The sequence below is a fragment of the Urocitellus parryii genome, chromosome 5, assembly GCF_045843805.1.
Source record: "Urocitellus parryii isolate mUroPar1 chromosome 5, mUroPar1.hap1, whole genome shotgun sequence".
NCBI lineage: Eukaryota > Metazoa > Chordata > Mammalia > Rodentia > Sciuridae > Urocitellus > Urocitellus parryii.
Window position 1 is genome coordinate 196,327,829 of NC_135535.1, and position 26,017 is coordinate 196,353,845.

At 48.8% G+C, this 26,017-nt stretch overlaps 1 protein-coding gene across 1 annotated transcript in view; it reads right to left on the reverse strand.

The window, feature by feature from the left end:
* The window catches only part of Afap1l2 (actin filament associated protein 1 like 2), a 90,060-nt gene extending 69,280 nt beyond the window's left edge, over positions 1-20,780 (reverse strand). The window contains exon 1 of the mRNA XM_026389169.2: positions 20,701-20,780. Within this exon, the coding sequence (XP_026244954.2) occupies positions 20,701-20,716 (16 nt within the window). The 5' untranslated portion in view covers positions 20,717-20,780. The remainder of the gene's footprint in view (positions 1-20,700) is intronic.
* Positions 20,781-26,017: the final 5,237 nt, after the last annotated feature.

A 26,017-nucleotide genomic window follows, 5' to 3' on the forward strand; every position in this document is an offset into this window, starting at 1 on the left:
TACCAGACAGAGAGTTTGGAAAGAGAGGGACAGGGACACGAGGAGAGGGAAAGAAAGAAGGAAGAGAGAGAGGAATGGAGAGAAGGAAGAAGTGAGGGGAGGAGGCAGTTAGGATCATGATAGAGAGGAGAGAAAACCCTGGATGACTAGATTCCCCGATGAGATCACTGATGGTAGGATTCTAGGGTTTTCACATTCCAGGTTACAAACGTCTGCTGTGCAAGCACAAGCTGTAATAAGCAGGTATGACTTCTGTTTTGAAATATAGGTGTAAAAGTTTATTGGCATAAAGATACAGTGTGAAATGACTACCCGGAACTCCTCACAGGATGAAACAGCCATTTGAATGTGTAACTGTTGTTCACACCTATTTTAAATTATTTAAGGGAACTCCATCTGAAGAAAACCAAAAATAACAGAAAGAAGAAAAAACTGAGTTCGCTTGGAAATCGCACCTTTCACACTTGCCTGGCTAATGGGGTTGGGGTGCAGAAGGTGAAGAAAGCAGAACTTTGTGCAGGGGGAGGTTGTGGGCACATGGACTGGGGGCTGCAGGGACCTAGGTACCACTCCCAGCTTCAGCCAAGTTCAAGGCTAGAGTCCTAGTTCCACGAGAATCCCCAGTTCATCTTTTCTCCCTCCTCAGTCCCTCCTGCTCTAACCTGGTTACAGGAAGAAGGAAGCAGATCAATTCTGGCTAGGAGCAGGGGCCCCCGAGGTGGGGTGCTGGTCCTCGCCCTGGCCCTCCATCTTTCTGAGCAGGTGTCCTCATTTACTCAATCACAGTGAATTCACAACATGCACTGCCCTCTGCTAGCCCCTTCATGACCAAGTAAGGACTGACATATTTGCAAATATGTCACCATCCTCCAAGTCAGCTTCTAGAAGACAGCATCTGAGAGGTAGAATCGTCCACTCTGATTACTCAGGGCATTTCTCAGCAGCCACGAGTCCCATCCCTGGCTGGTCTCTGTCCCCAGGCATGCTCTTTCCATGGCTGCTCGGGCCTTCCCTGCTGAATCAATGGCATCTTGTCTCTGGTCCTGCCCCCGCTCTGAGTGATGAACCAACTTCATTGGGAGCGTCTGCTGGGGGCACCCTGAGAAGGGCCATTGTTCCCCGACACTTGTCCAAAGCCTCCATTGAGGGCCGGCTGTGAGCGAGGACGGAGGACATTCATCACCAGGAACACTTGCCAACAAATGAGAGACAGCTGTTGGGCTCCAATGGCGTGTGGCCGAACGTTGCCTCTGGTGAGATTTATTTTCCGTGTGAGAACATCCTCACTTGTCTTCTCTTCTTAATTGTAGGAAACACGAAAACGTCCCCGTTCCCCTGACAAATCAGAGTCCACGTCCCTCCACTAGTCATGGAGCATAGGAGGTGCCCCAGGAACACACCAGCACCCATGACACACCTTGGTCCAGGGCTGAGAGGGGCACCCGGGTCACAGCCTCACTCAGAGCCACGCCCCTGTGGCCAGGCCTCTCTGGCCTCCCACGTGCCCACAGCAGGGCTGGGCCCCCTCACTTCCCAGGAAGCTGTTTGAAAGGGGCAGATGGGAACTCGACCAAAGCTCCCGGGAACCCTCAGAAGCAGCGAGAGCCCATCAGTGTGGAAACACTCTGCAGCTCATTTTAGGGGATATGAACCTGGCCATGGAGACAGGACAGGGACACGGGAATGGACCCACTCATGCCAGCACAATGAAGTGCTAATGGGGTTCCACGTGGAATAGGAGCAGCTGGGTCCAGATGTGCTAGAGGGAGGCTTCTGGAGGAGGGTGCAGCGGGTGAAGGGGGGAGGGGAGCATGTTCCCGGTCATAAGAACAGAACGAGCAAAGGCCTGGCTGGAACAGCTGCCGGCAGGACAGAGAGACAGGACACCTGGAAGCCAGGCGCACAGAGGAGCCTCCTGTTGTGGAGGGCTATTTCGTCAGGCGGGGGTTCTGTTCTGAGTCTGCCGCCAAGTCCCAGACTCAGCTGTGAACAACGCTAGGAAAGCCACTTCCCATCCCAAAGAGATACACCAAGATGGCTGGACGGCAGCTAGTGGACATGATGCCCCACTTAACAACAGACACAGACATGGCTGAAGCCCACGTTTGAAGCCTTCTCAGCATACAGATTACATGTAGCTTGATCAGAGACCAGTCAGCAGAATGTGCTCGAGGGGCAGATGGAGCTGGGTTAGGATCCTGCTGAGCTGGCTGTGAGCTTTAGCTTGGGCTGCCTCTGGCCTCTAGGTCTGGCCTCAATTTCCTCCAACCCCAGACGAAGGATAATAATATTTACTGTTGGATCCCTGCCCCCACCCCCACACCCAGGACTGATTCTGGCTGCTTGGAGTAAGATGAAAGTGTTTGATAGAAAAACGTTGGGAAGCTTTTTATTAACATTCTCAGCTCAGCCTAGCTCAGGCCAACAAGCCCCTGCATTCCGGGGGACTTCTTCCCTAGCAAGCAATGCCAAGAATGTGAATGAAAGCTTCCGAGTTGTCCCTATGTGGAGCCCTGTGAATATTCAGCCAACCCTGGAGGTGCAAGTACCTGGAGGAGGGTCGGGGAGTGCAGGCTCTTGCCCCCTAGGAATCCCTAGGGAAGAAATGAGAACAAAAGCAGAACATGCCAGGGAGGATGTGTGGTGATCATCCAGAACACGGTCAGCATCAGATGAGGGCAGCAAGGCTCAGATGCACCTTCTGGTAGCAATAGCTTCCTAGTCCGCAGCTATTTGATAGGTACGTTAAATCCACTGGCCTCAGTTATCCCCTGGAGAAAAGAGAGCCATCATGGGACTTCTGACTCATCTGCCTGGGATATTTGTGAAGGCGAGCAATGGAACATATTTTGAAGTAAAAAGCAAAAGGTATTGGTATTAGTTTTGATTTTTAATAATCACTCTTGACCTTGATCTCCATTTAGTATCAAGAAAGCAGCAGCAGAGTAGGGAGATGAAGAGTCAGAGCAGACAGGTAGGGGCTCTCCCCATGGCAGAGAGGGTGCTAGAAGGGGCAAGCAGTGAGATGACTGGGTCATCATGAATGCGAATTGTCCCTGCCCTGCCCAGGCAGCAGCTGGTGCTGTATCTGCCTCTTAGTAGCTTCCAGGGGACCCAGATGTTCCTTGGGCCCAGTAGGATCCCATGGCCAAGCCAAGGAAGCAGCACCCAGGGGGTCATTGAACAAAGCACCCCAGCAACAGGTGTCCCCAGGAAGAGGTCCTTCTGGGGCTGCGACAAGGGTTGAGGTCACATGGGCACCTTTCCTGTGGCCACATAGAGCTTTCCATCTTCTGTGCCTTGCAAAATGAGGGCACTGCAGACAGGCACATGGGCATGTGTTGCCAAGACAAAAATGCACTTCTCTGTCCGAACAGAATCTCTTATTGAGCCTTCTCTTCCCTTTCTACCATTATCCTTTATCTAGTTGCTCATCTAATCAGCTAATTTCAAAAGAGACTTCACTCTCCCCTAGGTCTCCATGACCAGGAGAATCTACCTTCCAGCCATAAATACTCCAGGGTTGAGCCTGAGTCAGGAGAGGATTAGCTTGGCTGCGGTGATACTAAAGACTCCTTTTTCCCTGGAATTGCAATTCCCAGCACAACGCAGAAATAATCCCCTTTATATTTGCCCAGTGCTTTTCAGTTTTTGAAACACTACTATGGATCTTCCCAACAGCCTGTGAAGGAAGGTGAGCACTAATTATTACAGATGGGGAAAACTGAGGCTCTGGTACACTTACATTCATCTGATGGGTTCAGAACCAGGAAACAGCTCTCCTTAATGAATCAGCCTCCTCCTCCCAACCCACAGTCCAGTGCAGCATTATGGAAAGCAAAGGTTGCTGGCATCAGAAATGATCAGATCCATGGCAAATTCAGCCCAAAGTCTTATCTCCCCAACAACTAGCATTCTGAGGCTCTGACCTTGTGCTAGACCTATCACCACCAAACTCTCTAAGCATAAAATATCATTCAGTCCTTATAAATCCTCAAGGAAGATGGTATTAGCCCCTTTCTGATGAAGAAATCGAGTCTCAGAAATAGTAATTGCCTAAGGCTGCAAGTTCTGAGATTGAACTAGTTCTGTAAGAAACCAAACCTTGCAACTTTGAACATCATTGTATTTTGTATTTCCTACAACTAAACACAGACCTTAGATAATCTGAGCGGCAGGGAATGAAGCATTCAGATCTGTTTTGTTTTGTACTGGGGATTGAACTCAGGGGCACTTTACCTCTGAGCTACATTCCCAATGTTTTTTTTTTTTTCTTTTTTAATTGGAGACAGGGTCTTGCTAAGTGGCTGAGGGCCTCACTTGCTGAGCCTAACCTTGAACTTGCTATCCTCTCACCTCAGACTCCCAAATTGCTGGGATTATTGGTGTGTGCCACCATACCTAGCTAAATGCTTCTTAAAGAGAGAGGCACTGGGAGATCCTAGATGGTTCTGAGGCTAAATCGCTGCTTTCCTTTCCTGGCTTTGCCTGTGGGAAGGGCATGGATCATCATTCAGGGATCTCAGGCAACTGTCCTACTCCTTCCACCAATTTTCTGGGGGCCAGAGGGCTTCTTCCATGTCCCTTTGCTCCCTTGGCCCCCTTTGGTAAATGTGAACTGTAATAGGTCTGTAGCACCTTCACCACTTTGCAAAGTGTTAAGGTCTGTAAACAAGTCAAAATAACACCTGGTATTTTGCCAGGGGAATGTTAGAGTTCGTAAACAAGTCTGGATGGTGCCTGGCAAAATGCCAGAGGGAGTGGTTTGAGAAGTAACAAAAGCGAGCCATTAAGTGTGGAGATTCCTTATTGGTTGACTGATGTATCTAGTTTATGCTAATTAAGATAAGCTGTGCAAAATGTATAAATACCTCTGTTGTCCTACAATAAATGGCTTCCACTCCTGTTGTATCAATCTACAGAGTTGTTCGTCACCACCCCCCCCCCCATTCTGCTGCAGCCGGACCCCGGCAGCAAAGGATGAAAGAAGATATTCTTTCAGGATGCACCTGGATTTTTTCCTGAAGAATAAAAAATGTTTTGAATCCAAGGTAGTGCACAGGTGGGATTCACTGTGTGCACAGTACTCGAACGATGCAGGCTCCTGGCCTGGTCCAGGTCTCTCCATGGCCCCTCACTGAGGAACCCTCCCCTGCACCTCCACCTCACACACGTGCACACCATTTTGGCATGTGGTGGCCTCAGAAGCTTAGTCTTTCCTCTCTGCCTGGAACTCACCACCTCAATTGTCCAGGTGGCAGGCTCTTTCTCTCCATTTAAGTCTCAACTCATATGTCTCCTCCTTACACAGGTTCTCCATGTTCTCCCTGCTGTTGCTGGAACCCCCCCCATCCCCCACCCCCCACCCAGTCACCATCAAATTGCTCTCAAAACATCCTATGTTCTCTCTTCATGTTAGTCACTGCTATCTGCAGTGATCCTTCTTTAGAGCTGTGCTTACTTGTTTCTGATCCATTTTCCTCCATGAGAACATAAGCTCCATCAGGACAGGGGCCTTGCCAACATCAGGCCAGGCTCCCTCAGCACCTGGACAATGCTTGGCACAGAGAAGGCTCCAAAATGCCCATTGTGTGAAAACCTGGAAATGCTCACATGGAAGGAGCTATTCAAGGACATCAGCAAGGTCATTACAACCCAACAAATCCTTTGAGCCAGAAAGGCCCGTGGGGCTGTCGTGAACTTGAGCAACAGTGATGATGACCTTCACCGCCCCATCACTTGAGCAGTCAGCACCCAGTGGACCTGGGAATAGGGCAGGTCCAGAGTGTGGGGCAGAAGGTGGACACCGCCAGCAGATGGATAGGTCCGAGGCAGAGCAGCTGGAAGAAAGAGGTGTGGACAGAGGACAACCACTGTCTAAGAACAAATGATGGGAAGACAATCAAGCCCCCAGAGCCAACCTCAGGGTTGTCTCCATTTCCTGAAAACTCTTTCAGTTCTTGGCTTTCAATGTAGTTGGATTTACCACCCCCACCTGCAGGGCCCACACCCAGAGAGTCACGCTCCAAGACCCCAGAGCTCCAGGTCCTGCCTCCTGAGCCCAGGTAGAGAACATCACTGGGCAAAGCAAATGGGGACACCACTTACCCTGGTCCAAACAGCTCTTTGAATCTCAATCACAACTTTGAATCTCAAAAAAAGGCTTAAAACAAACAAACAAAAACAAAACAAAAACAAAAAAAACACAACAACACAATTATCAAGTAGAATAAAGGCAATAGAATAAAAAAAAGATCAGAGGCCAACACAGCCCTGGGCTAGATAAGGAGCATTTGGATGCATTGATTTTGAGTGAATATGTTGGCTGACAGTAGTGGCACACACCTGTAATCCCAGTGACTCGGGAGGCTGAGGCAGGAGGATCACAAGTAGGCCAGCCTCAGCAAATGAGACACTGTCTCAAAAAAAAAAAAAAAAAAGGACTGGGGATGTAGCTCAGTGGTATTGGGTTCAATCCTCAGTAATCAAAACAAACAAAACTGGGGGCAAGGGGAGGGCACGAGAGAAACTGGGTGAATATTTCATTCTCCAGGTGGAAGGGGGCAAAGTGGGCTCCTTAATTATAGAGCCTAGTGACCTTGCATCCAATCAATCAGGTGTTGGAAAAATCCAATTCTACTGTTTTCTACTCATTTGACAAGCATCTGGACACTGGCTCTTGGCCATGACCTGTACTTGGCAATGCAGACCCACAGATGACTAAGTGACCAGGCACTCGGAGCGGTGGAGGGCAAATGAAAAATATGTAAGTATGTAAAGCCAGAACTACCCTCCCGGGCTTGAGGGGGCCTGGGCAGGAGCAACCTGTCCCCCCTGTGATAATGGCCGACTACTGCCCTCACTGCAGCGCTGATGGCCTAGTGTGAATTCTGGAGTCAAACGTGAGGGCAGTGTTCTCCTGCAGCCTCCTGCTTCAAGCCAGAATTATTTATAGGCTTCTGGTATCACGACTAAACCATTTCTTCACCGGATCCATTCTTCCCCTACTCCCCCAGTGGCTTTTCAAATAGGCACCTTTCTGTTTCTATGGGTTCTGCTTAATGTGTACAGCGTTATGCATTTTTAATGGCTGTCAATGCTATTGTCTAATGTCCTCCTCTGCCTCCGACTCCTCAGTCAGCACTAGGTCTAAGAGGCTGCACAGGTATCTGGCCCCTTGCTCCTCCTGCTGCAAAATTCCCTATGATATTCAGCCACCAGTTCCCTCATCCCCTCACCCAGATGACACCTAGACTGTGGACAGCACCTGGCACCTAGCCTGCTTCCCACTCTCCATCACAACAAATAATGCTGCAGAGATCATCCTCAAGCCTGGCCCCAGGGACCTGTTCAGACATTTCCTTGGGATCTGCTGGGTCATACGGAAAGTGAATATTCAGTATACCCAGAAGAAACCTGGCTGCTCTCCAGACGTGGCATTAGCCTGGCTCCCTCAGCGGGGCTGTTGATCCCAATATTCCTGAGAGTATTATTGGGCATCAGGTGGCCTTCACATTTCTGCCAGCCTAGCAGGTGCTTATTTCCGTTGGATGCTTCTCATGACTACAGGAACTCAAGATGCTTGTTAGCTTTTCACCATCTTCCTCACTTGTCAACCCCTGTTCCTATCCCCGCTTTTCTAGCAAGGTTTTTTTGTCTTTTACTGGCTGATGTGCAGGAATATCTTGTATATCTTACACTTGGAAGGTTTTACACATTGCCAGGCCCCGCCTTTCTGCCAGCTGCCTGTTACGGCTCAGAGTGTCCACAGGTGAACAGAGTCCTCAACTTTGTTGTAATCCAACTCTCAGAAGACCTGATCTTTCTCGATCATTCAACTCCTGTTTCTGGAGCCCACATATATCAGGGGTTAGGCTCTTGGCCACAAAGAAGAATACCTTTGACCCTTTGGGGCATATAGCCTACTGGAAATACAGTATAACTACAGCCTTGACAATGACCATGGCCACAAGGGCTGTATGAGGTGCGGGCAGGGTTAAGATCTGGGAGTAGGGGGGCGATTGTTCAAGGTCAATGTGACAAGGCTGAATGAGCCTTGATAAATAAGCTGGTCAGGCAGTCCTGAGGGAGGGCGTTTCAGGCCAATAGACTAGCACATGCAAAAGCCACAGTGGCCAACTCTAAGGGACTGAGCAAGGCTGGGGCCCAGAGTGAAGTGACGGGTTGGGCAAATAGGAATGAGCCACGTATTGAAGCCAAGTATCAGACTTTCTCCAGTACAGCACAGGACATGTACCTTCTTGCTCTCCCAATGACCACTGGTGAAATTACTCTAAACACCATCTATACCCAAGGAAGAAGGCCTGGTTTGGGATTTTTAAGAAATCTAGACCTATTTTAGCTATGGAAGCAATGTTTTATTGCCTCTGGACCCAAAGACAAAAAAAACTTAGACAGGAAACGGTTTATGTGCATCAAAGTTCAACTGTCAAGGGGGATAGGAGACCTCCCCTAGACAGGTCTGGATCATTTTGAAAGAAACGAAGAGCTTCCCTTCTTGGCCTCAGTTCTCAGCCATAAGATTCCCCAACTGCCAAGTGTAGTGGTGCCGGAAATATGCCGCATTAAGTCATTAGTGACACAGTGGAATTTTACCCAAGACCCCGAAGGATCCCTGCCAACCAGCTGTTTCCTCCTGAATCTAAACCATTTTCACACTCAATAATGGTACTTAGCAGGGGGGAAAAAGTCATTTGTAAATATTTTGCTCTAAGCTCTGTGACTGCCCTTATTTTTTTTCCTATCAGAGAAGAAATCTACTTGCACAGAGACATTACAGTCACGCATGGAGGCGGCTTCCTGAGGAACCCCAAGTCACTCCATCCCAAGAACAAGGTCTCTGAGCACTGTTACCTTCTCTCTTCCAACTCGTCCCAACCTTCCCTCAGCAGGAAAATCATCTTTTGGTAGAACAGTCTGTCCTTTTAGTACTTTAGGTAAATAAGTTTAAAAAAAATGGGGCTCTCATTTGACACCACTCCTTCAACACACACGTATGCACACACATGTGCTCCAACCATACCTGACATCTATAAATGCTCAGGGGTACAAGGACAGCAGGAGGGGGCCAGGCCCCCAAGACAGAGTCCATATCCCCCCAACCTAGCAAGAGTTTCCAACATAATTCCTTTACCACTTTTGCTCTGAGACGACTCCCAGCTTTAATGATAGGGACAGGGAGTCATTAAGTGTCCAAGGCCACCTCTATTCTCCTGCTTAGGACAGGGGCTCCCTCTTGCATACAGCCATGGTCCGCATCAGGCTAAAATGCATGGCGACCCTCTCTTGCCCTGCTTGGCGAGCTCCAGGGCCTCCTGCAGAGGATGCACACTGGCTGGCTCTCACCCCGCACAAACAGCGCCTTACCTCCCTGCTTACTTGAGAGCACACGGGGATCTGTGTCCTTACCTGGGGTCAGACAAACAAGACCCCCTCCCCTCAGAGGCTTGCTGAAAAGCTGAAGCCACTTTCTGTCATCAGTAGAGACCTGCAGGCGGGGCTGGGGACGAGTCATGCTTCTGGAGGATTTAATTTCAAAACCCACAGCCCAGACTTTCCCTCTGAGAACAAGAGGGCCACTCCGCTCTCCAGGGAACCGGTGCATGGGGGGGGGGGGGTGCCCAGGAGCGACACCTGGATCCCATAACTCTGGGAGATGGGCTCCCAGGCAGAAGTGTTTACTGTTACACACACCAAACCAGCATCAGATGACAGAGATGGGCGCCTGCCCGCTGGGAAGCCAGGAGGTCAATGGGAAAAAATTATTTTAGGCAGTGCTGCGCCTTCATGCTTGGAACTTTTATCCAAACAATGCGACGTTCTCAGGCTCCCCCTGTGTGGTGCCGCCCCTCCTCTGACACTCGTCTCCAGGGAACGTGGAAGGGCAGTGGGAGGAGCCATGCACAGGCTGGAACTGAGGGTCCCACCCTCAGTGGGCGCTGGCTCTACTTAAGGACCTACTGAAAGAGCAGCAGAGCTTCCTTTTCTAGTCACTCTGACCTGAGCAGCATGAGGCCAGGTGGGCTGGCAAGGTCTCAGGGCCAACGTGACCCCTGAGGGCTGCGGGAATGGGCATTCTCTCCAGAAGGCCACGTGCAACACCACCTTCAAGGCCTGACTAAGTAGCCAGGGCCACACAGAACAGATTTTCACCCAGGCCTCCTCTTCCAAGGGACACATACGGAGGACAAGCCCCAGTTTCCCTTCCCAGCCTCCGCAGCACCAGCCTTTCCCGGGGAAGCCTGGAATTCTAACCACGGCCACTCAAAATGAGAGCCTGAGGGTACCAGAGACATGGGGACGAGAGGATGCGGTGAGGTCCTAGCTCTTCTCTGGGTCTTGGTGGCCTCAGGTTCTCTTTTCTGGACTTAAGAGCTGTTCATGAATGGAACTGGCAGAAAAAAAAAATGAGGGGAGGAGTGGCAGGCAGTCAAGAGGGAAAATGAGGAAGCAAAAGGAAGGAGGAAGGGGAGGGAGAGGAGGGGAGAGCACAGGGCTGAGCCTGGGCGCCCTGAAGAGCCGTCCTGGCTTGCACATGAGGTTTTGTGGTCAACCCCACCAGCTATGCTCGGGGCCAGCTTTCACAGCATCTGAGATGTGAGACTTGAACCAGACGGGTTTCCAGACTCCACTGAGACAAGTACCTGTGAGGGCTCCCAGGAGATCCCCAGGGCTCCAGACACCAGGAACTGTCATAGTGTCACTGCACATAGACAGCCACACTTGAGGGTCTCCCACCCTATGATCCTCAGCCATGAGTCCAGTAACACCCAGTAGGGACCCCACCTCTAAAGCACGCCAAGACCAAGGTGTCAAGGCCAGGTGAGCCCTGACCAATGAGCTTGCCAGGAGGTCCCGAGGAGAGGGCATCTCAGGCCCATGGACCAGCACTTGCAAAATCCAAGGTGGGAACGGCGAGGACCTCAGAATTGCTGGGGGACAGGGTGAAGTGAAGAATGGCGACTCTATCATGCTTGTCCAGGACCAGCCATGCTGCATGAGCCGCTGGAGCAGGCGTGAGGCTAACGGCACTGAGTGTCTCTGCCCCACAACTGCCACTTTGTCATCCTTCATTTCTTCCCATTTGTGCAACAAACAACCAGGCAGAAGCCACAGGAGGTTTCTGTACCCTGTAGCACCTGCTGGTGGCGCATCTTTATTTCTTCAAAGAATGTGCTAGTAGAGGATACCATAGAAGTCCTGACAGTGCCAAGGACAGTAGGGTGGTGACCATCCCTAGGTCATAAGGAGCCCAGGATTGTAACCAAATATTTGCCCTCAGGGAGACCCAAGCCATAAAGATGAAGCTGAGATGCCCCAAGCAAACTTGCCACCAGACAGATGTCAGCTCTGGAAGCAGGGCCATCGAGCACCCTAGAGTCCCTCCCAAAAGGACTTTGAAATTCAGTAAATCAGCTCAATATGTTCTAGGACTGTGGGTATTAAATAAAAGAAGTCACTGAAACCTCTGAACAATAAGTTCATTCAACACAACCTTTTTTTTCTGCCCCCATCTGGGGACTTGAATACAGTGAACATGAATAAATTCTGTTGTGTAAAAACTAGGATCGGGGGAGGGGTGGAGGATGGAAGGAAATGGCAAGATTCCCACTTGTTGGTCGAACAGGAAGGCTAAGACAGTCATCAAAATCCAAAAGGATGTCAGTGTGCCTGGATAGCCCTGGGAGATGGTGGTCATGGTTTGCAGTCAGGTAAGGAAGTGTCCAGTTCCCTCGCCCGTCACTCCCAGCTGTTCCTTTGCATACAGCAGTCCCTCCATTCTTGCACTCAAATCAGAAGTGGGCTCTGGGGCCATCCTAACTTGGTGGTTCTTAAATGGACCAGCCACAGTCAGACCTGACCCCGTGTCAAGAAATTTTCACTACAAATATGCACAAAAATTATTTTCTGCTTCTCCAACCTCCACCCCAACAACATCAAGACAATTAGAACTAAGAAAAGTGTCAGCTATCACTCTAATTGAACACCAAGGATGGGTGGAACAGAACTGACTCGGTAGATGACTAGTGGCTTGGACATGTTTGTGATTAAAAAGTGCCACATGTCTGAAATCTCCTGTGTAATTCACAACTGAACATGTCCTGGGCCCAATACAGTCCTCACAGATGGACAGTCCACAGCCATCCAACACAGTGTTCTTAACGAAGCTGCAGAGATAGGGTCTAACTCCCCAGGGCACAGAACCAGGCAAAATTCACCTGAAGAACAGTCCAATGAGGATTTTGGGGGTTTTTTTTGTTTTTTTTCTTTTTCATGGAAGATACCAAGACGCTAAGATCCCACAAGGACTAACAGAGTGATGATCATCCTTTATTCTCAGAGGATTCTCATTCTCTGGCCTCGGGCCATGAGCACTAGTGATTCTGCCCTTGCATCATAGGCTTCCCCCTGAATGGTAACAAGGTACTGATGCCTCACCTCCCATGGGACTAGGTGCGTTATTTTAATACATCATGGTTCTTCTCTCTGAAAAAATCAATCCTAGTTAACATAGACAAGCAGGACTGCCAAAAAAAAAAAAAAAAAAAAAAAAGACAACCAGGAAATCATTATGGTGCAGACATGGGTATTCCATTCCAACTCAATAACTTTACTGGCAAAAAAAAAAAAAAAGACTGTGGAAAGACTGCCAAAGTCAATACATTAGATCCATGTGTGGATAGCAGCAGAGCTCCCACGGTGGGAGCCCAGAGCTGATGCTCCAATATTCCAGGGCCATCCTGGGCTCATCTCCTGCCTGGTCTTTAGAATTTTTCTTTCTAAATGGAGACAGAGCTTCCACCATCTCCGACTGTGCTAACTGGAATAGTCTCCGGCATTTAGGATACACTATCAAGATACCCTGGTCTTTTTGTTTTATACCTCAATTCTTTTTTTTTAATATTTATTTTTCAATTGTAGTTGGACACAATACCTTTATTTTGTTTATTTCTTTTTTATGTGGTGCTGAGGATCGGACCCAGGGCCTCGCACATGCTAGGTGAGCGCTCTACTGCTGAGCCACAACCCCAGCCCTGTACCTCAACTCTTCACCCTCTTCTACTGCATCTCCATCACAACCTCACCAAGACTTGGCTTCTGTTTTCAACCTGGAATAATCAACTTTACCCTTAGTGGATCCTTCCTCAGCATCTGCCACAGAATCACAATATGATAGGGTGTTTTTGAAAGGCAGCTTTACTGAGGTATGATTCATACACAGAAGAAAAAACAACTTCCCTCTTAACTACATAGTTTTGAGTTTTGACAAATACATGGAGCTATGTAACCACCACCAATCAATAAAGATACTGAACATTTCTATCATTCCAAAGATGTCTCTCCTGTCCCTTTGTAGTCCACCCCTCCCCAGCCCCGCCCTGCCCCAGCAACCACAGTTTAGGTCTGCTTTCTTTCCCTCTATGTAGTTTTGCCTTTTCCAGAAAGTCGTATAAATGGAATCACAGTGTGTAGACTCTTGAGTCTGGCCTCTTTTTCTTAGCTGAACATCCTGCTGTGTATCCCTAGCAGTTGGTTATGATTTTCTTCTTTTAAGCCTGAGACTTTCACTTTCTAATCAAGAGACTGAGTGACTGCTCTAGTTGGCCTTTGCTACAAAGAAAACAAATAATTGATTTAGAGGCATTTAATAAAGCCAGGGTTTTGGAATAGGGTGACCCTCATCTCAGTTGGCCCAGGAAAACCAGGACAGTTGGTCATGGAACTTGGGAAAGCTATCCCCAGAGCAGGCTTGCAGGTTTGCCCACAGTGAGTCCTTCTGGTGCACAGCAGGGCGCTCTCTCCAGCTCACAGCTGACTCTCTTTTCTTGGTTGAATCAGGATCAGAAGGCTAATTTGCCATCTGCTGGGCGGAGCCTCCATACCTGCCTACCACCCTCCACCAGGCCTCAAGTCCACGTGAGAGCTTCAGAGTGGGTAGAAGAGAATGAGGGGGTCTATTTAGAAGACAGTAAAGCAGGGCTTCTGTGGCCCAAGGTGCCCCTCTCTGTCTTCTGACCCTTAGCTCCCGTCAAGAGCTCTGACATCAGCGTGCCCTGCCCCATTCTGTGCTGGTTCCAGTGCACTCTAATGCATCCAGATGGACGCTGGCTCTCCCGTGCTTCTCTGCATTCTCCACACCCCTCATTCAGTGGAGGTTTTAGTTAGTTTTGAGATTAACTAGAGAGAAAGTGAGAACCAAGTAACAGAAAGTTAGCAAGGAGCTCAAAGCCATTGTTAGAATTGAAGGGTCTCACCTACATAAACTTACTGAGACATCAGCGGAGTCAGGCGAGACAAGGCTGCAGCTCCCCACATGAGGCTGAAAATCAGCAGTTCCTTGGGGTCTCCTTCCAGCTTTCACAGAAGGACCCCATGTGCTGTCTCTGGGAAGCAAGGATGCCTGGGAACTGGCTGAGAAGCCCCAACTCTGAGCTCCCAAAGGCTTTGTAAAGATGGTTGGTGCCTCAAGTAACTGTGGGGACTCCCACCTGGTGGGCAGAACCACATCACAGAAGGTATCTGCTCCCCTGAATTAACTTAACATTCCCCTTCTTCATGTATTTACCAAGAGCTTTTCCAAGTTATTCCTCCAAGCAGCCTGGGAGGCAGATTAGTAGCCGTTATCCTCACTCGTACAAAGAAGGAAACAAGACCTAGAAAGAGTGTCCCAAGGTCTCACAGCAAGTTAGTGGCAAAAGCCAGATTAGAAGCCCGAGTCCCTGGGTGCCCAGGCTGACTCCCCAGAGCACGGGCTGAGCCAGGGAGCCAGGTCTGTGCCCTTGGGAGCCTGGTGGCAGTCCCAAGAGCTGCTGCAGAGGGCATAGACAGCCTCATACTCACAAGTAGAAACCTGCAGGATCCTTCTCTGAACCACCAAACAGCAGCATCCCTGTGCTGGAACAGACAGAAAGAAGGCTCAAGTCGGGCAGCCCCAGGCAGCCACCTCAAGCTCCTCTCCACTTCCAAAACGTGGCTTTGAGATTTGTCTTCATTTTGCTTTGTGATCCAGTCTGCTCTTGGGGGTCAGGGCAAGGGTCAACACGGGCCCTGAGCCTGGAATTTATTCCCTCACCAATCATGTCCCAGACCCTACCTATGCCTGGTAACGTGCCAGAGGCTGGGGAGGGTCACAAAGACAAAGTCCCTGTCTCGAGAGAGCTCGGCCTTGCGGGGAAAACAGATATTCACATAATTACGAGACCACGTGACTAATTCAACAAGTATTTGTCGAATACCCACAAGGTGTGGGGCATTCATGAGGCTGTACCAAAAGTAGTGAGGGACACAGCTGAAACTAAGGGCAGAATTGTGGAAGAAACAGGTGGGCAGGTCCTGAAGCCGAGATGAGTTTAAATTAGTAGCTAGTCCTTTCCTGGCTGAAGAGACACTGATAAGGAATGATAGGACAGTGTTTTGAACACTTCTTTGTGAATAAATTCTTGAATAGCAATTCTCCCTTTAGAAATTCAGTTCTCAGGGGTAGTATATCTTGATTCTGACCCTCTGAACTGTTGCTTCATCTCTTCGGCTCAGTTGACCTGTCTCTCTAATGGGAGTAAATAAATCTATTTCAGACCATGGCTCCGGACTTAACAATCTTTGGAGACAGAGTCACACATGAGTCCTTAAGAAACGAATTCCTCACATAGTCTAGGGCATTCCCTTTCCCACTGAGCCTGCGACTCTCCAGCTCTCCACAGGAAATCCGTCTTATTTATAAGAATCGGGATCCTAAGCTGACCCTTGCTGGGTGACCCAGCTCCAGTCCCTCCCTCACTTGGCTCCCCTCCCCAAGACATGTCCTCCCTCCAAAGATTCCTCCGTGACCACAGAGCGACTAGCATGGAAGAGTGGTTGCAAAGTCACATGGGGGGACACTGGGGGCTGATTTCAGGATGGAGAAACCGAGGCCTGGAGAGCTCCGTGTCTCATCCTAGGAGCACATGGGTCTTGGGGTTCCTGAGCTGCTGCCCACCCCCCCGGTCGGTGACTGTGCCCCCTCCTATCTCTGCTACAGGTCTGGTTAGAACATGCCATCATCCTCCCCCTAGACTTGGGGAAGTCTTCCTCCCCTGAAAGACAGAAGTCTTGAGAGAAACATTTCCTGTCATTAAAAGGATTTGGAAGAGAACTGGCACCGCTCCCTCGGCTTTGAAGAGCCGTGGCCCCTCCTGGCCCTTTCACTGTGCTGGATCCAGCCCAGTTCCCAGAGCTCCCACCCTTTCAGGAGAGGGGAAGGGCCCAAGGCAGAATTCCCCCACGGCAGGGGCCTCTCAGCACCCACTGTGACCTCTCCGTCTTTCTGTCTCAGACCATTTCAGTGCCACACAAAGAGCTTCAAAGTCAGGAGAGTTCAGGGTCAAGTACCATGAGCAAACGGTGAGCTTAGGATTCCACACTGGAGACCGTTTTCAACGGCACTTTCACAGCGTCTTCAAGCCTATGATAGCTGAAGGTGACCGACACTAGATTTCTGTAGGTGTCACAAGATTCAGTCAAGGAACCTGTGATTAGGAGAAGATATCCCCTTCACTCCGCACCTGCTTTTCTTTCTTTTAGGTGAGGAAGGTGTTTATATAATTACAGTCAACCCTCATAGTCCAGGGTTCTGCATCCTCAGATTCAACCAAAAGGTATGTTGTTGCTAACAGGTACTGTGTAGCTTATGTCGTTAGGTACACCAGGGTTGCATCTCTATTAAACATATTCAGACTTTTTTCTTGTCCTTATTTCCTAAACAATACCGTATAATAACTATTTATATTGTATCTAATATGATAAACAATCCACAGATGCTTTAAAGTATATGAGACAACATGTACAGGTTATCTGCAACTTAGACCATTTCATGTAAGGGACTCAGTCATCCTTGGATTTTGATATCCCTGGGGGGGGGGGGGTCCCTGGAATCACTGCCTGATTCCAAAGGACCATGGCACTTTTTTCTATTTTGACATTTCACTTTTTAAAAGGAAGCATGACTCTCAATTTTAACTGCATATTAGAATCACCTGAAGACCTTTTAAAACTACAATGCCCAAGTCACCATCCTGGACAACTAAACCAGAATGTCAGGTGGAGCCTGTTCTTTTTTTTGTTTGTTTGTTTGTTCTTTTTTTAAGAGACAGGGCCTCGCTGAGTTGCTTAGTGCCTCTCTTTTGCTAACGCTGGCTTTGAACTTGCGATCCTCCTATCTCAGCTTCCCCAGCTGCTGGGATTACAGGAATGTGCCACTATGCCCTGCTGAGCCTGTACTTTCATATTGCTCCCCCACATTTATAATTTTTAAAGCCCCTAGATTATTCCACTGTCATAGGTGGAATGTCAATAGGCAAAAACTAGAGCTCCTAGGTGTGGGAAATAATTCCAAATGGCGAGTTAAATGTTATCAATCTGCTCATCACTCTTCATCCATTTTTCCTTTTCAACCTTCTCTGATCACAGATCTCAGAATTCCTAGACAAGTTTTCAAGTATTTGCCTGGCTTGACTCTTTGCCATTCCTTTCCATGTCCAGTGCCCTAGAGCTAAGTGGGGAAGCAGGGGATTAGACCCAGAAACCAAAGAACACAGGACAAGGATTTCAATTTCAACCAATTTCTCTGATCCAGAGTCTGAATATCTCAACCAGGCCCCTTTGGATCCAAATATGATGCAATTTCAGGAAGCTTCAGCGTGATGTTCCAAGTGCAATCCACAGATAGTAGGTCAGTCGCATTTGGCCCTGGATCCGCTCACCAGCTGGGAGAGCAATAGGAACCAGAATCCTTGACTACATGGGGTAAGTTCAGTCAATGGGCTCCTGCACAGTGATACAGGATGCTCTTAGGAGAGTCATAAATATGGAAACACCCATAGATGGGCACCTTTTCAAGGCACATTGTAGGACTTGGCACCACAGGCTGGACACTTATGTGGGTTTTACTGCTTATACAGATTCATTTTTGCTTAAAGTCATAGCTATCTAGCAGATGGGCTTGGAAAAGACTAGAAGAGAAGTCTGGAAGGTTTTTTGTTTGTTTGTTTGTTTGTTGTTGTTGTTGGTTTTGTTTTGTTTTGTTTGTTTTTGTATTAGGCATAGAGTGGTTCCACCATCCTTTAGTTCTGGACCTCTCTTTATGTCCTACATGACAATGGAAAATCAGCCCAGAGCCTAAAAATGATAGGCTATTTTGGGGGTGTGTGTAATGAGTAACATGCAGGCTGGGGAACATGGAAAAGCAATTTCTCCTATAAACAGTAGCTTTAGGAGATTTACAAATTAGAGAAAGTATTTTGAGAATGTGAAGACAGTGATGAGGTAGTCTACCTATGTGGGAGAGGGAGAGCTCAACCCTGAGAATGTAGAAAGACAGGAGGTATTTAAGGGGAAAAAATTAACAATTAAGAAAACATTTAGTAGCATTACACTTAAGAATTTTTCTTTATAATTTTTACATAGGTTCTGAGAATCCAAACAAACCTTGTAAGCCGCTATAATTACTCCACAAATGTTCAATTTGACATTTTTTTAAAGCCCTCAATCTCTGACCAGCAAGAGAATATTGATTCTATTAAAGGGGCACTTGCCAATCAGATCTGGAGCCCAGCATTATTCATTTTGCATAGACCAATGTTTCCATTCAATGAGTGTTCAAAGCACAACTCGTCTGCCTCTCAAGAGAACAAGAATTCTACTGGGGGAGAGGGGGAACAAAATTCCTTGGTGAAAGGTAAAACAAAAATATTAATAGCATGATGACACTGAGAACTGAAAGATTTTTTTCTCATGAGTCCAACATTGGAAGATGAGCTTAATTGATGAGTTAGATTACCCTCTGCAATCTTGAGAATTCTCAAGACTGTCCATTCATCACTGTGTCTGATTTACTGCAAAACGGTGAGGCAGATAACATGTGTTACCAGAAAATAAACAACTTCTTTAGTTGGCAAGAAGCCCCCAACTGATCCTCTTCTAGGGTGGGAGGATTTTCAACTCCCTCCAGAGAAAGATAAACTAAGAGGACTTTATCAGGTCAAGAGCCAAGTCAGAAACTATTAACACCGAACCCTGCTGACGATTAGTGGTGAGAAGTTGGGCACTTGGCAAGAAGGCACCTGTTACCTTGGTCCTTGGATTAATCTGTTGACTTGAGAAAGTAGCTCAGAACACAGACCCTAGATCTTGGGGCAGATACCCTCTCGGCTTCACAATTCAGAAAACTGAAAGGACTCTAGAGCCACCTTCAAGTCAGGAGGTGACCCAAATCCTGAATTCCCCCAAAGGGTGGAAGGAATACACAGAGAGGGGCTGTGACCTCCTCCAGTGTTTGAGACTGCATAAAGATGTATTCCACAACAAAACAGATGGTGATCCCAGCAGAATTGGAGATTAATGCCCTCCCTCCCCGATTAGAAACATGAGAGAGGCATCAGGGAGGCCGTCACAGAAAAATTCACAGTCAACAAATTTAACCCAGTTACACCTTTGCCCCACTAGCTTCCCTCTGCCAAAGAAAGACCCTACTGGTTCAGGTGAAGCACTGTCTGGGATTTGGTTCTTTTGCCTTCACCAGTAACCAAATGACTCAGATGAGAAAAGGCAAAAGAAAGTCAAAAGACAATACTGGTTTAGGGAACTAAAGCCCGTCCCAAATGTCCCTTTATGTCAGTTTCAGAAACCATCGAGGGTGAGATTCCTTGGGAAGCCGAGCATTCTCCTTTATTCCTCAATCCCAGGGGAAAACAAATATAGAAGCAGTATTTCCTCTGGCAGGTTTGGCCAAGACCAACCCAGCACGAGAGCAAAAGGCTTTTCCAAAGGGAGGGGGCGGCGGGGCCAGCGTTCTGCTCAAGGGGCAGCTCTCCGAGCTCCTTTTTCAAAAGCCCCGCAAACCAAGGCTTCTGGAGTCCAAGTCCCCAGGCCTGAAAACGTGAGCTAGCTGGGCACCTGGCACAACAGGATTTGGCCAAGATCCTCCCGGCCAGGGCCAAACCAAAAGCTCGCTCAGCTGTGCAACTCGGCGAAGCCCCTGGGCCGGGAAACCTCCAGGCGCTCCACCTGCTGGGCACCGCTTTCGGGCCCCCAACCTCCACACCCCACTCAGCTTAGGGTGGTGGGATCTGAGAAGGGCTCAGAGAGAAAACATTACCCAAGTTGCGTGACGAAAGGAGAGGCCCGATCTAGCCAGGACTTAACAGCGTGCCCACCCCGCCACCCCAGGCGCTTCCCGCACCCTCTTCCCGAGTTGGCTCTGTCCCAGGATCTGCAGGAAACCCCCCATCCGGCGCCCGTGCGAGAAAACCCAACAAACGACTCACCCCTTTGCCCCGGCACCGCGGCACGATTGCGACCTTACTTGGGGCCCCTCGACTCTAGGCATCTTTTTTTTCCCCCCCCGGGGCCAATGTAGGGGTGGAGAGGGGGACGCGGGGCGCACCCTCTCCTTCTACAGGTGGGAAGCGTAGCCACCACCCCAATGCCGACTGCCGCCTTCGGCTCCCACGACGGTCAAAGGGCCCAAGCGGAGGCCGCCACAGGAGCCCACCTCTGTCGCCCCCTCTTCGGTTCAGGTCGCCTGGGCGGGGGCAGTCGACTTTGCTCACCTGGATCCCGGCGGGATAAGCCCTAGCCCTTCTTCCCCGCACAGGACTAGGCGGAAGGGAGTGGGTGCGCTCTGCGCGGGACCCCGCGCCTCACCTTTGTACCGCTCCATCGGGTCCACGGCTTGCGCTCTCCCAGCTCCGCTCCGGCGCTGCGCTCTCTGCGCTCGGCTCGGCGCCCAGGCCGCCGCGCTGGCCCCTCCCAGTGAGGTCACGCTCACGGCCGGACCTCCTGGAGCTGCCGCCGCGCCCCGGGCCCTTGGACCGGGTCTCCACCCGGGCACGACGGTGCCGCCGCCCCCGCTGGGGAACTCCGCAGCCCGCCCGCGCGGACAGTCAGCGCTCAAGTCAGTGCGCACCCGGCCTCGGCTCCCTGCCCTGGCCGCCTAGTACTTCCTTCAAGTCCGGATCGGGAGGCGGCGGGAGGAACGGGGCTGAGACGTTCCCACACCCTGGGGGAGGTTGCAGGAGGAGCAAGCTCCAGTAGGTCTCCAAGATCTGTTTTCTCAACTGCGGGTCTGCAAACCCAATGCCAGGAGGAGGAGACTGAGGTCCTAGCCTGGAGATGGAGACGTGCCTAGAGCGCCTCCTGCTTGACCCTCGAGGCAGAGCGCTTTTGCCCTTGGCCTACCTCGAGGGGAGAGGTGGGGGTCGAGGTGGAGGCCACTCAGACCTTACTTGGGGGCTCCTTGACTCTGGGGGCCCCCAGTCAACGCCTGATCGGGGTTATTTGGGGGGCTTCTCCACCCTCCTGCAACCTCTCTGGGCAGCCATCTCTCATGGCACACATAGGGTGCCTGAAAACATTTACTTGCCGCCTCCTACTTATTCTTAGGGCGTCTGTGCCCCAGGTTCTCCTGAGAAGGGCTAGAATGTTTAGGGCCACTTCAACAAGTCCGGGAGAACCCGTTTTCCGCCGAGGCAGCCCAACACCTGTCCTGAAGCACCTGTCCGTGATGGCTCTGACTTTCTACCTGCACCTCCTCCACCAAGCAATACGCCTCCTCCTTTCCCTTTTGCCATTCTTCTATCCTGCCCTTTAACATTCCTATCCCCCGCAAAGAGATCCATGTTTTCCTTTAAACTTTGGGGGTTTCACTTTTGAAAACATGGTTTGTGCTGGGTGTCTGGTTTCTTAACAAAGTTCTCAACTTTCTTGAAGAACACTTAAGGTAGATTCATTGATTTCTAAAAGGCTCTTAATTCTTTTCAGGACTGCAGAGTTAGCTCTGATGTTTGGAAACCTTCTGCAGCAGGGGTCTGTAGAAATACTTTTCTTAGCTACCATTGCAGCTGACTCAGATGGAGCCGCCTCACCAGCCAGCCACAGTGCTAAGGGCTGCACATGCAACGTCCTTTCCTTTGCTCAATATCCCTATAATGTGGGTATTACTATTTCTATAGGACAGCTGAAGAAACTGAGGCTTAAAAAGGCAAAGGACTTGTTGAAGGGCACACAGCTAGCAAAGAGCAGAGCATGCTATCCAATGTGGTTTGCATTTACTTATACATTTTATTGGTGGTTATAAGAAGTGCCAGGCTATTTATTACCATCTTGTGATAAAAAATAGCAAGTGAACAATGACAACAAAGCCTGGTAGGTAGGTCCTCTGATATGAGGGACGTACAGGGATTGTGGAAGCCCAGGGAGGTTCTGAGCCAGCTGGAAGATGTCTGGTAAGTCTAGAAAGAGGTGGCTGAGCTGAGTTAGAGTTATTGAGATGACAACAAGGTGAGTGGGGGTGACCTTCCAGGTAGGAAGGACAGCAGGGGCAGAGGCAGGAAGGGGGACCATCTCAAACTCAGGTGACTCTGTTGCAGAAGCCAAAGGGCAGAAACTACAGTAAAGGAGGTGAGACTGGAGAGAGGAGAACAGGACTGAGCTGAGAACACAGGAAACCCAGCGGCACTGGAGAGTGTGGGTACCCTGGGATCTCTCCCACGGAGCAGGGTGTTGAGTGAGGAGGTCCAAGGAAGAGGCCATGGGACAGTGGAACACCTGCTGGGGAGGAGAAGTCTGCCAGCACAGCCCATGCAGGAAGTTGGTTCCTGAGCACAGGAAGAGAGGGAGGTGGAAAGCCCAGTTGAACCTGCCATTTGCTGTAACTTTAGTGACTATGTGGATAGTGTCACCCAGTCCTCATATATGACCTGGACACTGTTTCATATCAGGTATTAGCAGGTACTGCAGAGAGGGCGTGAGCAAGAGGCTCAAGGTCCTGGTCTCATGGGGCTGCTGGTGGGGATGGGGCGAGGCCAAAAAATGGATGAAAAGATAAGTATCCCTGAGTCATAGAAACATCAGCGGTTGGGGTGTTGGCGGGGGTAGGAGGGTGCTAGTGAGGGCCTAAGGTACCACGGGGGTACCACATATACCAGCCACCTTCCAGGTCGGCCTGGCTCATGTGGGTTTAAGAAATAAAAGTGGAGCTGTGGTGAGAAGGGTAACAGCTCAGGGAAATGGAGGACAGGAAACTGTGCTTAGCTGGCTCCTACGTGTGAGCTGGACCTGGAACCCAGACAGGGCAGACTGTGGTCTTGCCCTTTTGTGTTCTTTCCTCTCTCTTCCTTCCTGCCTCCCTTCCCTCATCTTGCAAATGGCTCAGCATGGCGCAGGCCCTCTTCTACAGTGTCTGGACACTTCTAGTGGATCTTGGGTTTCCTTTGAAATTCTCCAGAAGAATCTGATTGTGCAGCTCATCATTTGGAAAGAAGCCTCAAGTTTCTGGTCACCAGTCACTTGACCAGATGCCAGCTCTGGCAGTCAATGGGTCAGCAGGGCAAGGTTACATGGTCTGGTCCCCACTCCACAGGGCATGTTTGAGCTGACCTCCCACAGGGAATGAGGGCGGGGTGGCACTGACTAGTGTCCTTAAGATCAAGGGTTGTCATCTCTAGTTTACAAATGGGGACACAAAGAAGTTAGGGGACTGGCCCAGAGCCTCAAAGTTAAAGCATCTTTCAGAGATAAGACTAAAGAGAGAGAGAGAGAGAGAGAGAGAGAGAGAGAGAGAGAGAGCTTCCTTATTATAAATCCTGTGCTTTATTGCTCTCCTTAGTTCAGACTTTCCCACGCTCTAACGTGACCGGGCTGTTCCCCAGTAAATCCTTTGGTAGCCATCTCTTTAAGTCCCTCTTGAAAATAGCCCTCCCTGCAAGCTTGGGTATCTCCACATCTGTCTTGCCTGACTTCTCTCTCTTTCCCCCACCAGATCTGGCCTCTTTAATTACTTCTTCCCTAATTCCTCTCTAGACAAACAAAAATCCATCAGAAATGTATGCAGAGTAAATTTAAAATTGGAAGTCACCACCCTTTCCAAGAACAAAATTGAAATAACACTACCAAAAGCTGTCAATGGGAATTGGCTCTGGAAGCACAGAGCTGTTTCCCTTTTCCTCCATTCCTGGGTGCAGTTTAGCCCTTTGTCTTCGTGGCTTTGCAACTTCTGTAAAGGGGTTGCTCACATTCAAATTCAAATTCATTGTATTTCTGCCCTCTAGGATCAGGTGATCTGATTTTTAGTTCAACTGTCTTGAGTGGTACAATTTCACCTCACCCCAGTTCCCCAGGATCAGAAACGAGCTATTCTGATGCAGACAGTCCTGAAGACAAATTGTATAACCTCATCCTGGAGTGAGGGTGTGTGTAAGTGTTTCCACCAAACTTAATTGGGGTAGTGGTACTTCAGGCTCTCTGGGTGTGTTGGTTGAAGATGTCCTGGGGAAGAGAACTCAACACCAGAAAGACTTGTGGTTTATTACAGTAGTCCTTCCTTAACTGTGGGAGGTACGTCCACCAGTTGCCTGAAACCATAGAGAGCACCAAACCCCACATACAAACACTACAAGCCCACAACATTCAATCTGATAACCAAGCCCACTGTTAAGTGACTGACTAACTAACTATAACAGTGGGTAGCATATACTGCATGGATATAGTGGACAAAGGAATAAGACACAGCCTGAGCCAGACAGAGCAAGACAGCTCAAGGTTTCATCACTCTACTCAGAATGGCATGAAATTTAAAACTTATAAGTTGTTCATTTCTGAAATTTTCCATATACTGTTTTCAGACCATGGTCAACTGTGGGAAAATGAAACTTCATAAAGTGAATCTGCAGATAAGGTGTTTCTATTGTAATTCCTAAACCAATTCTCAGCAGTGAAGATGTTTCTTCAAACACAAAGGGGGCTTCTCCAGCTGAGAAAATTTGGAGGGGGGGGTACCATAAAAAGCAGTTGCTTTACAAACTGTATCCTGTTTAATTTTCCTAGCAGTTAGGGCAACTAGCATTATTTCCCCCTCACTGGGCAGTACCCACTGAAGCAGCCTCTTTAACCAGACTTCTTTACCATTTTTGTGCTGTACCACATTGATCCCCTGTTGTCTTGTTCACTATTATACCCGGCACATAATAGGTGCTCAGTCACGCTGTTGAATGAATAAATGAATGACTACTCCATTTTTTTTTTCCTGATTGGGAGGTCTGTGAAAAGAAAAATAAAACATGAAATGTCTTTGCTGTTCAAATGGATAAAATGTCCTTACGAAGGACAAGGTCAAGTCTGGTTGGCACGACGGGGATAAAGCAGAAGGAAGGGCTTCAGTGGGGGCAGCACTTGAACTCAAGCCTTGAAGAGATGAATTAATTCTTTTTTAAATTGTCATAAAATATGTGCAACATAAAATTTGCCTTTTTAATGATTTAAGATGTACTGCTCAGTGGCATTAAGTGAGTTCACACTGTTGTATGCCATTACCACTATCAATCTCCAGGACTTTCCCATTGTCTCAAGTTGGTGCCTATAAACAACACCTCCCCATTCCTTTCTCCCTCCACCCTTTGGTAACTATTACTCTATTTTCTGTGAATGTGACTATTTTAAGTACCTTATACAAATGGAATGATATGATATTTATTGTGTCTGGCCCATTTTACTTAGTATGTCTTCGAGATTCATTCATGTTGTAGCATGTAGCAAAATTTTGTTCCTGTTTTATGGATAAATAATATCCCATTATATAAATATACCACATTTTGTTTGTTCACTCATCTGTCAAAGGACAGCTGAGTGTCCATGCTTTGGACATTGTGAATTATGATGTTATGAAGACCAGTGTATGAATTTCTGTTTGAGTCTCTTTTTCAGTTTTTTTTTTAAATTTTACCTAGGGGTGGAATGACTGAGTCATATGGTAGTTTCTGTGTTTAACTTTTAAGGAATTGCCACACCATTTTCCATGGTGGCTGCATCATTTAATATTCCCACCAGTGGCATGTGAGAGTTCTAATTCTTCCCCCTCCTTTGCCAACTCTTGTCATTTTACCTTTAAAATTTTTTACCTATCTAGGTGGGCTCCCAGTAGTGCATACCTGTAACCCCAGCTACTTGGGAGCGAGGCTGAGGAAGG